Consider the following 12,266-nt stretch of genomic DNA (forward strand, 5'->3'; position numbering starts at 1 on the left):
ACCTTGCATGCTTTCCTTTTTAGAGTACTCCCGTCTCGACTTGAATAACATTTTCCATGCATCTTTGCCACGTTTTTATGTATTGCTGAAAGGATCCTTATGGCGTGTTCTTCGGGTTTATCGTTACGGCCCTCTAAATGTCGCCCACACTTTAAAACAGGATTCTCTTGATAATTTTCCAAAACTATAGAAAAGAACAAAGTCACGCAAAATAGGAATATTAAAAAGTCACAGGTAAATAATTGTTTCAGAGATATTCTACTCATTTGTTGATGTTCATAGTTTTTCTCCAATCGACATGAGTGAACGACTTTAAGAAGCAACGTGTAAACAAAAGCGTGTGAGACAAATAAAGGATTACTGTTGTATAGTCCCATATATAGCATTGTGCGTAGATTGGGCATGTCAGACATGGTCAGGTGAGGACCACAGGAATCAGTTTTTGTTGTCATGAGGGCCACACTCCTACAATTATAGCTGAAGCCGTTTAACAAAATTATTTCAGAGTATTTTGCTTTTCATTTACAGACGTGCAATAGTTTGGTCCTATTGTACACGTACATGTAGTTTTAGAAAAATAACGAAATAAATTAGCACGAGATATAAATGTGTACTTTATTGAATATGACGAAAATTTAAATTAATGAACCAATTCAGCAACCAACACAATGCACACAACTTACAACAGTTTGAAATGGACAAGTATTCAAACACTTTCCGTGTTCATCCCGAAGTTTGAACACCGTTTGTTGTCGACAATCTTTGATGTGTTAGCTGACATTTTTGGGGAGTTCGGAGTTTTATCAGAGAGGAAAAGTAATGCTCAGTTAATCTAATTCTCTAAAAAGTTTTGCCATGAATTATTATAGATCCTTTCGAGTTTTCATAATGTAACTGCCTGTAATTTCTTTGAGAAAAAAAAGATAGCGATAACTCTTAAAACCTTGTATCCGTGACGATTTAAAGTCTGGATTCAATGTCAAAAAAACTTCCCCGAAATGATAAAACATTTTCAACTAGTTTTCCCACGGTTGTCAAAGTTGATGTCGGTGCCGGCCACAAATAAGCTTGCGTTGGGCGCATGTTTGGCATGTTAGTATAGATAAGTACAAAATATGTGTTCCTCTCACACAGTACAAACCACCATAGTCCATTCATTTTTCTGCCGACCTGCTGTGTATGTTTGTGTGTGTATCAAAATGTTCCTTTTTTAAATAATGTATTCGTTTTAATTGTTTGCTTCGTGAAAACTTATTTACGTCTTCACGTTTGCATATCTGAAAATGTGTTTAGTTGATACAGCCGTCATATGGAATAAATAATGCGGATCTATCACTCATATATATATATATATATATATATATATATATATATATATATATATATATATATAGTCATCCACATACAGTACTGTTTCACAGCTTATCAGTGCGGCTATAGTAGCACTCATGCCTAGAAAGAAATTAAACCTACAACATTCTAGTTAATCGTCGGTAGTTCTAACCTTCGTCTCATGGGACCAGTGCCCGTAAACGACCCCATTAAATGACCATTTATAAAGGCACTTGGACACCGTTTTCACAGTGCTCAATCTGCTTGTTTATTTACAAACAAGCAGGTATATATATATATATGTATATATATATGTATATATATATATGTATATATATGTATATATATATGTATATATATATGTATGTATATATATTTGTACGTATATATACATGCATATATATATATGTATATATATGCATATATATATATATATATGTATGTAGTTCCCGATACTTCCGATCAGTATGCTAGCCTTCTAGACCTTTTTCTCACAACTTCCCCTGAGCTATGTTCAAGTTCCCTTCTGTGTCCTCTGGCGTCTTCCGACCACTCGGTTGTATCAGTTAAGATAAAAATGAAATGCAATAAGTCTTCAGATGTACCTCTTCACCGTACTGTATATCGTTACTCTACCGCTGACTGGGACAGCTTCCGTATACTTATATCAGATCTACACCTGCATTCCATGTTTAAAAAGGATGTGTCCTCCATAGTATCAGACCTGACCGAATGGTTAATTGTAGGCATAGACCGATTAATACCATCCAAAAAATTCCAACAAAAACCTAAGAGCCAGCCATGGTTCTCCCCAGAATGTGCTGCTGCCATCGCACACAGAAATCACTTTTTCCATAGCTATCAACGTAATAGATGCACTGAGACTCAAGCTGCTTTCAGGACTGCCAGCAACCACTGCAAAAGAGTAATAAAAAAATGCAAGAGAGCTATATGCTTAATCTGTTAAATCCAAAGTAGCTGAGCAGCGGCTTGGTTCCCAGCAGTTTTGGCAAATAGCAAACAGGATCCTGAACAAAAGCGTGCGTTCTATCCAAACCATCATCAATGGACCTGAGGTCAACTCGTCAGCATCAGATAAGGCCAAACTATTTGCCAAGAACTTTGCAGCTAATTCTACCCTATGCGACGAAGGCCATCAACTCCCCGTATTTCCTCCTATAACGAACAACACGCTCTGCAACATACAAATATATGTGCATGATGTCGCGAAGCTAATCAAGAACCTTGATTCCAGTAAAGCAACTGGACTTGACGGCATTCCAATTATAGTGCTGAAAAAGCTTCAACTAGAACTTGCCCCCATACTTACAAAACTTTTTAAGCGTTGTCTTAAAGAGAAGTGCTTCCCAACACCCTGGAAAACCTCATCAGTATGTCCTGTATTTAAGAAGTCAAGTGATAAGTCATCTCCCTCTCAGTACAGACCAATAAGTCTCCTGTGTGTCATGAGTAAGCTGCTGGAGTCCAGATTAAATAGAGAAGTAGTCAACCACCTCAGCAGAAATAACCTTCTTAGTGACATGCAATATGGTTTCCGTTCTGCCAGGTCTACAGCAGATGTGCTAACGGTTATATCTCATAGGATTAGTGAATATCTCGACAAATGCTTCCTCTCTAGGGCAATTGCTCTTGACATATCGAAGGTATGGCATAAGGGCCTACTTCACAAGATTTCCAGCTACGGTATGACTGGAAATATTTTCTCGATCATTAAATCATTTCTCTCCGATAGGTTCATAAGAGTAGTGGTTGATGGGCAGAAATCAGAGGCCCTCAATATTAATGCTGGAGTCCCTCGGGGGTCCATCCTAGGCCCAACATCAATGATCTCACAAAACACATACTTAAATCATTCGTTGACATCTATGCTGATGACACGACCATCTATGGCGACACATCAAAGGCTGTAGATGACAAAGTTCTCTCAGATTCTCTCTCCTCTGATCTTGAGCGCGTGGTACAGTGGGGAAAGAGGTGGCTGGTTACTTTTAATGCATCTGAAACTGTACACACAATAACCCTTATCCCCGAGTGGCTTCCGGGCCTTAATGTGGTGACTACCTTGTAAAAAAATATGTATGCATACATATGTATGTATATATATGTGTGTTATATATGTATGTACATATATGTATGTACATATATATGTATGTATATGTATGTATATATATATGTATGTACATATATGTATGTATATCTATGTATATATATATATATATGCATATATATGTATATATATATATTATGTTTATGTATATATGTATATATGTATATACATGTATGTATATACATGTATGTATATATATGTATATATGTATGTATATATATATACCGTATGTATATATATATATGTATGTATATATATATGTATGTATATATCTACATATATATATATATAGAGAGAGAGAGAGAGAGAGAGAGAGAGAGAAAAGAGAGAGAGAGAGAGTTATATATGAGTTTATCATATTTTATAAATAAATATTTTTATATGCATATACATGTGTGTTGTATTTCATGTTTTTTTACACTTGTAAAGTATGAATCACATAATTATGCCGCCGGTCCAACAATAAGGACATGGAATCCGAGCATAATGAAGCTCAACTTCCTTTTGTTAGACCGTCGTAACGATCACGCAAGAGAAATGCTTCTTATATTTTAAATCTAAAATCAAATGGTACAAAAGAACGAGTCAAATGATCGTGGTAAAAATCAAATGGAGTTTCTTACATTAATAAACAAATCGTCACCAACTATCGTTAGTCACGTTTGATTTGGGAGGAAATCACGCGTTATTCTGTGAGAATTATTCATTGTTTTTTTGTTTTATTTTATTATATATATATATATATATATATATATATATATATATATATATATAGAGAGAGAGAGAGAGAGAGATAGATAGATATATAATTATATATGTGTGTGTGTGTGTGTGTGTGTGTGTGTGTGTGTGTGTGTGTGTTATTTTATTTGTTTTTGTTTTTTTGTTTTTTTGCGATACGCTTCGAATAAACTCCATTATTTATACGAAAGTGCATTTTTACCTAAATGCGATTTGGGAATAATTTTCCCTTTGACCAATTTGGTACTCCCAAATGGGGAGCGGCATATATATTGTTTTAAAATATAATTAAATTCTAAAACCAATATATATATATATATATATATATATATATATATATATATATATATATATATATATATATATATATATATATAATGTATATGTGTATGTATAAACAAAAAAAATTAAGAAAGATGAAAACCTTATGGTCCAACGGGATAAAACTATGAATACTAATAAATTGAATTTTTACACCTATAATTAGCTTACCTATAGGGGATTAAACAGTAAATATAGAATAGCAAAAGTTAAATGAATGGGAGTTTTTCTTTTATTAGCCACAATCTTGAGTACAATTTTTTCGTTTCAGACCCCAGCCTTTGCATATGAAAATATATCTGTTCATCAAATTATAATTTGCACAACTTCGGCTTCATCAGCGCGTAGAAATAAACAATATTACTAGGCATACTCATATACATACACAGACACACGTATATCCCTCGCCTTCGGACATTTTCAACCGAATCAACTTCCGTACCGGCTCTATCCCGGTACGTTCGCTCGTGTACTGTTTCACTAACAATTCGCGAAGTGCGAACCAAATTATATCCCGGTTCTCTGCATAATGCGCTTTGGTGACCTTTGAGACTGACGCTGTCGCTCTGTCAAAGGCCAATGGTACCATCAACCCGTGTACTACCCTTTTCTTTTGTACACTTGGCAGTCATTCCTGTAGACTGGCGGGTTCTCCTTTATAGGGGGGATATCCTTATTCCCCATATCTACTTTCCCTGCTTAACATTATTATTATTATTATTATTATTATTATTATTGTTGTTGTTTTTTTTATTTTTTTACTTTATAACAGAACTACTTCTCAACTCCTTGCAAGGTTAAACTAAAAATAAAACCAAACACTGACAGAGCATATACCTAAGCAAAAACAAAGTGATGAAGGGAACCAAAGAATAACTTAGTTTTTTTTTTTTTTTTTTTTTTTTTTTCTTAATATTACCGCTCCTTCTGTTATCTTCTCTCATTGGGTAGGTGTTTTAGTGAGTTTGCCTTGATCTTATTGTCAATTGGCTAAAATCTATGGTCGTGCTTATTCTTTCAAAGTCTTTAAAAACAAGAATGGCTTTTCCTTTTCTATTTTCTTTTTCTTTTCTCTCTTTTTCTTTTTTTTATTTTTGATTTTGGGAGATTTTTTATAGCAAAACCAAATTTTCACCGAGAAAAAAATGTCCGTTGTATCTCGGTCGATGACATTACGAAGGTGTGATATATTGGTCTTTTCAGCACCATAAAATGAACCCCATTATCTTCTAGTGAAATCCTTGATATTGCTCGTTCCTTAGATACCAGGTGGTCACTTGGTACCTGCTTGAAAAAGATTGCCGCTCTCGTGAAGTCCGTAGACGTTGAAGGGTTCCGTTCGATCAGATTAACATTCACCCCATGTTGCCAAGATTATGCAGGCTTTAGTCATTAGAAGTGCACCACTGGGAAGCAGGGGTCATTTTGAAGCAAGAAAATTCAATAACAATTTGACAATTGTTCTGTTTTTTGTATATAAAAAACCTTATCCTGAGCAAAAGTTAAAATGTTGCATTTGTGCAGAAAAAGAAAAAGCTTCTCAGTGCACTTTCTAATTAAACTGTTTTGAGGCTGGTTAGGCTATTAAGTCTGGACGATTTTAGTTTGTCCTTTTCTGAGTTCTGCCTCTTAACGACGTGAATTCAAGTGATAGGCAAAATGAAGTCTTTTAACCACAAAAATGCAGCCGATTATAGTGTGTCAAGAATTCAGCAAGGCAATCCAGCACTGCCCTGTTCTTTACAAACTCTCTCTCTCTCTCTCTCTCTCTCTCTCTCTCTCTCTCTCTCTCTCTCTCTCTCTCCCTCTCTCTCTCTCTCTCTCTCTCTCTGTTACCTCCGGACAGAGAGTTCTCCTCTTATTGTATCGAATTGTTACATATTTTCCATCCGTTATTTCGATTGCAGGAGGTTCTCTTTCCACCGCATTCAAAGGATTATCATAGCACAACGAACACTTAAAAATAGACTTTATTTCACTTTTTCTAAAGTATAGGATGCGTACTCATCCTGAATAATCCGCGCCGATTACAAAGCCAACCAACTTTGCGTGTCAACTGAGTTTACTTCATAAGAAACACTATTCTTTCGTTCTCAATTGATTCAGCTTTTTATCAATTAAATTACAAGTTACTTTTCAGAAAACCTAATCAACCATTTTTCCGAGCCAATAATATTATCACAGTTATTTAATTGAGTATAACTATGGAATAATACTGAAGTGTAGCATCATTTCAGTTGTGATTGTGAGACATCTCGTGTTTATCCGAGTCGTCAATAAAACCACTGACGATGTTATGCATTTGTGTTCTTTTAAGATAACCATTTTTTTATTTTAATCAATACTAACAGTTCAGCGGCTTTGACGGGCCCTATGTACTGCTTATATCTTTATGTGCATATGTATATATATATATATATATATTAAAAAGTTTAACTCATGTCCAGGTAACATTTGAAGTGTTTAGATCCAAAATTGGCGGAGAATTTTGGTAGAGTCTTCAAAGATGAACCCATCAAGTTTGACCTCTTGGCAGCCAAATTTGCACCCAAGAACTGATTACAAGCTTGCTGCATATCTGAATAACCTTTATGTAAAATTTCAATTGTTTAGACCTAAAATTGGCTGAATAGTTGGCTAGAGACTGCAAAGGTCAAATCTTTTGAACTTTGATCCCTTGGCAGCCAAATTTTCGGCCAAAAAAACGATTAAAAAGCTTGTCCTATGTCTGAATACACTTGATGTAAAAGTTCAAATGATTATACCAAAACTTGGCTGAGTAATTTGGTAAAGACTGCAGCGGTAAAATTTTTTCAAACTTGAACTCCGATTTTTACCCCTTAACATCCTGTTTTGTGCTCAAATAAAATTATCAAGCTAGACCCATGTCCAAGTAACCCTCATCTAAAATGTCAAGTGTCTAGACCAAAAATTGGCGGAGTAGTTTGGTAGAGTTTTTAAATGTGAAATCGTTGAACTTGGCCCACTTGACAGACAGTTTTCTGGCCGAAAATCGATTAAAAAGATTTTCCCAAATCTTAATACCCTCTATGTCAAATCTCGAAAAGACTGAAAATTGACAGAGTAGTTTGTTAGGAAAACGTACACACACACACACACACACACACAGAATTTCACTTTTATAGATATATAGATATTTTAAAGTTGCCTAAGTGTTGTTTTATAGATATATAGATATTTTAAAGTTGCCTAAGTGTTGTTTAACTGAGTTTGGAGACTGCTAGTTTTTAATATGTATTATTTTAGTTATTTACGTATAACATTTCAGTATGTAGTTTTCTGCACTAACTTCCGGTATAGTCATGAGTTGTATTGTGTTTATGTTTGATATTCTGAATTAAGGTAATGATTAAGCAATACTAGTATCTGTTAAGCTAAAGTAACACAGTTTTTTCTTTCATTATTATATTTTTATATAACGGAAAAACTACATCTGAGATAGTTAATTAATTTCTGTATACGTTTATATATTTGTAGTTCGGATATAAGCAGCTTTAGACTTATTTTGTTTCCAGATGTAAAATGTTACAACTTATTACTATAGATCACTGTTTATTTTATTACTACATATATATATGTGTGTGTGTGTGTGTGTGTGTGTGTGTGTGTGTGTGTGTGTGTGTGTGTGTGTGTGTGTGTGTGTGCTGTTGTTGTTGTTGTTGTTGTTGTTGTTGTTGTTACTAGATTTTACTCTAACAATTTCAAAAATAAATTTTTAATTAAATAGTTAAGCTGCTGAAACTACTTGTGGAACGGTTTAAGTGAAAGAAAATTGTATACAGTCTTTATATCTTCCTTGTATTTAAACTATTCCATCTTCATGATTTCCTTGAAATCATATCGATGGTTTATTTCTTATTTTATTTGCTTTTATTTTATTTTTGTAATTTCTTTTTTTTTCTTTTTTTTCTTTTTTTTTTTTTTTTGAAGAAAAGTTGAAAAAGTACCAAATCTTTACAACCACCGGAAGTCAACGCTTCGCCGGAACTGCTGCTCGGGTTTTTATTCAGATTATCGGAACTCATGGAAAGACGCCAAAATTATCACTTGAATCGGAAGGCAATTGTTTCGAAAGAGGAAACACGGATTTCTTTGAAGTAAGATTTAATCTTCATTTAATCATTTTCTTCAAACACACACACACACAAACACACACACACACACACACACACACATATATATATATATATATATATATATATATATATATATATATATATATATATATATATATATAATTTAAAGGAGATTAGAACAATAGTCTAAAGAGCTGAGTGTGTTTTAATGTAACAGTGAAATTACTAGTTTAATTAAATACAGGAAATAGAAAGTGCTCGTTGTAATTTAGATATATAATAAGCTCGATAGTTAAATGTCCTAGAGATAATTCAATATTAAGTAATGTGATTTATAATTTAAAATTTAAAAATCAAATTATAATTAAATTAAAAATCCGTTTCATAAGAAGGAACAATAACAAAATCAATTATCTGTACGATCGTTTCGGAAAACAATGCTTTTTATTGTGGTATACATCAAGTTATGTACAATAATTACATATAGTTTTTTAATAAGCAAGGCTCCTCGTCAGCAAATTTTGAAGGGTTTTTATTGAATTTAAAAGACACCATAAATAAACCTAGCATTAAAAGTAAGGCAGATGAATCTGAAAAAAATTGAAATAAAAGGTCTGGATTTAAAATTTATAAGAAAATTAATATGGGTTAGAGATAGAAATAAGTAGAGAAAAATATAGATATGAATTTACATAATAAATTTGCTTTAAAAATATATAGAGATATTTACCTTTTAATTTTTCGCTTTTTGAATTCAGGAACTATGGTTAAAATATTCATTTAGATGTTTGCTATAGCTTTTTATCTTATTGAATGATGAATTTTAAAAAAAGGGGGGACGCTCGTGCAGTAAATTATTTCCGTTAGCGTATTTTTGATTTAAAGACGCTACGGTTTATATATAGAGAATGTTGCTTGTGCAATTACATATTTTAAGGGGAGATAATTGTCATATTTTCTTTACTTCATTTATTTGAAGGGTGTAAGGGAGATAATTAGTCTAACTTAATTTATTAAAAAAAATATATATATAATTGTAATCTATTTTTACTAATAAGTAATTTTTAATGATTTAAGGTGGTTTATATTTATTAAATGTAAACCAACGTTTATGACTACATGTAAATATAAGCTCCTGCATTGAATTTAATAGTTTGGTTGTATTTTTTATATCTTCATATTTTAAAATTTTTAGGGTCTCTTTTGTACATAGTGCACAAAATTTATCTCCTGGTTTATATGATTTGCAAGTCTCAATTATTCTCCATTTTAAGTTGAAAGGAATATTGCTGTTTTTTAGTTGCCAAATATAGTTGGATAGAGTAGTTTGGCTTGATAGAGAGTTATTTTTAAAAGAATGTTTGTGCGTTGAAATTCTATGTTTTATTAGGCCAGATGTGGAACCAAAATATATTACCTCTTGCTTATTGTGATTATTTTCCGTTAGGTCTGTTGTTGGATTATTATATGGTGGGTTGATTAGTAATTGATCGGTAGATTGGTTTAAGTTGGTGTTATTATTTAATCTGGTAGTTGAGTTATGGCTGTTAATAGGTTCATGTAGATTTGGAGTTTTTGATACTGTGCAGCTATAGATAACATTTTTAATTTTACATGAGCCTTGGAGGGAACATTTATTTTTTCTTCTACAGTTACAGTCCGATGTATTTTGTATAGTTGTATTTTATAGTTTATTAATTTTTTTATTATTAGAGCTAATTATTTTCTGATGAACGTTAGACATAGTAGAGTAAGAGACTTTAATTGTGTTCTTATTGAAAATTTTATTATATCTATGGGGGGCTTTCAAGTTCTTATCTAATATTTTTTAAAAAATCTCTGGCTATGTTTGTTTCTAGGTTTTTGGAATATGGGGGGTTGAACCATAGGATCTCCTTGTGTCTATTCTTACGTTTAATTAAATTAAGTTAGACTAATTATCTCCCTTACACCCTTCAAATAAATGAAGTAAAGAAAATATGACAATTATCTCCCCTTAAAATATGTAATTGCACAAGCAACATTCTCTATATATAAACCGTAGCGTCTTTAAATCAAAAATACGCTAACGGAAATAATTTACTGCACGAGCGTCCCCCCCTTTTTTAAAATTCACCATTCAATAAGATAAAAAGCTATAGCAAACATCTAAATGAATATTTTAACCATAGTTCCTGAATTCAAAAAGCGAAAAATTAAAAAGTAAATATCTCTATATATTTTTAAAGCAAATTTATTATGTAAATTCATATCTATATTTTTCTCTACTTATTTCTATCTCTAACCTATATTAATTTTCTTATAAATTTTAAATCCAGACCTTTTATTTCAATTTTTTTCAGATTCATCTGCCTTACTTTTAATGCTAGGTTTATTTATGGTGTCTTTTAAATTCAATAAAAACCCTTCAAAATTTGCTGACGAGGAGACCTTGCTTATTAAAAAACTATATGTAATTATTGTACATAACTTGATGTATACCAAAATAAAAAGCATTGTTTTCCGAAACGATCGTACAGATAATTGATTTTGTTATTGTTCCTTCTTATGAAACGGATTTTTAATTTAATTATAATTTGATTTTTAAATTTTAAATTATCAATCACATTACTTAATATATATATATATATATATATATATATATATATATATATATATATATATATATATATATATATATATATGTATATACTTCGGAGTAGTTTTTATTTAACAATCAGTGGTTATGTAAACGTGAGATTGTAGGTTTACAAAATATTACTGGCAGTAATATTCTATAAGTTATCTCATCTAAACGAGAATTGCTCGATATTCAAGATAGAGCAAATAAATTAAATTGTAATTCAATGAATTTCAAAAAACTCTCATTGAAATGAAATGAAGTGGTTGAGTTTCATATCAAAGAATTTTTATTATTCTAAGCAAGACAAAGAATGTTTTAGAAAGTTTATCTCCTTAACCTATAGGGTTTCGATGTCTACCATCTCATCAGAGGAGTGAAAATATTAGGAAATAGTTATAAAGGTATGCACCCTATTTGCTAAACTTTAGCAAATAGGGTGCATACCTTTATAATTATTTGCTAATATTTTCACTCCTCTGATGAGATGGTAGACATCGAAACCCTATAGGTTAAGGAGATAAACTTTCTAAAACATTCTTTGTCTTGCTTAGAATAATAAAAATTCTTTGATATGAAACTCAACCACTTCATTTCATTTCAATGAGAGTTTTTTGAAATTCATTAAATTACAATTTAATATATATATATATATATATATATAATTAAAATTCTACTTCTTAATTGAATCTTGATTATTATAACGAGCTCTCGTTTATAAATTGTTTAGCAGTTAAGAAATGTGTTTACTTCTAAGCAAACATTTACTGTATATAATACGTTACTAGAAGAATATCCGTTCATGGAGCGGTATGTACTATGAATGTTATTAAAAAGACATTGTTTAAAGTTAAATGTTCATCCAGAATAGTTGAATTGAAAACTATTAGTTACCATGCTGACTAATCTTTCGAACAATAATAGACAACTCCAACCCAAAGTTTATGAACGAATCTACTACGAAATAATTTATTCGAAACACGCTTCGCAATAGACGAGATTAGTTCAGTTATAAAAGCATTACGCA

The 12,266-nt window shown here is 31.8% G+C and overlaps 1 protein-coding gene across 7 annotated transcripts in view; it reads left to right on the top strand.

The window, feature by feature from the left end:
• The window catches only part of LOC145301615 (lipoxygenase homology domain-containing protein 1-like), a 272,867-nt gene that overhangs the window by 253,988 nt on the left and 6,613 nt on the right, over positions 1-12,266 (top strand). For all 7 annotated transcript variants that reach the window (XM_080144629.1, XM_080144618.1, XM_080144637.1 and 4 more), the window contains exon 11: positions 8,474-8,640. In XM_080144629.1, the coding sequence (XP_080000755.1) occupies positions 8,474-8,640 (167 nt within the window). The remainder of the gene's footprint in view (positions 1-8,473; positions 8,641-12,266) is intronic.

This window comes from Euprymna scolopes, chromosome 1 (genome assembly GCF_053919585.1).
Source record: "Euprymna scolopes isolate OS-2025 chromosome 1, ASM5391958v1, whole genome shotgun sequence".
NCBI lineage: Eukaryota > Metazoa > Mollusca > Cephalopoda > Sepiida > Sepiolidae > Euprymna > Euprymna scolopes.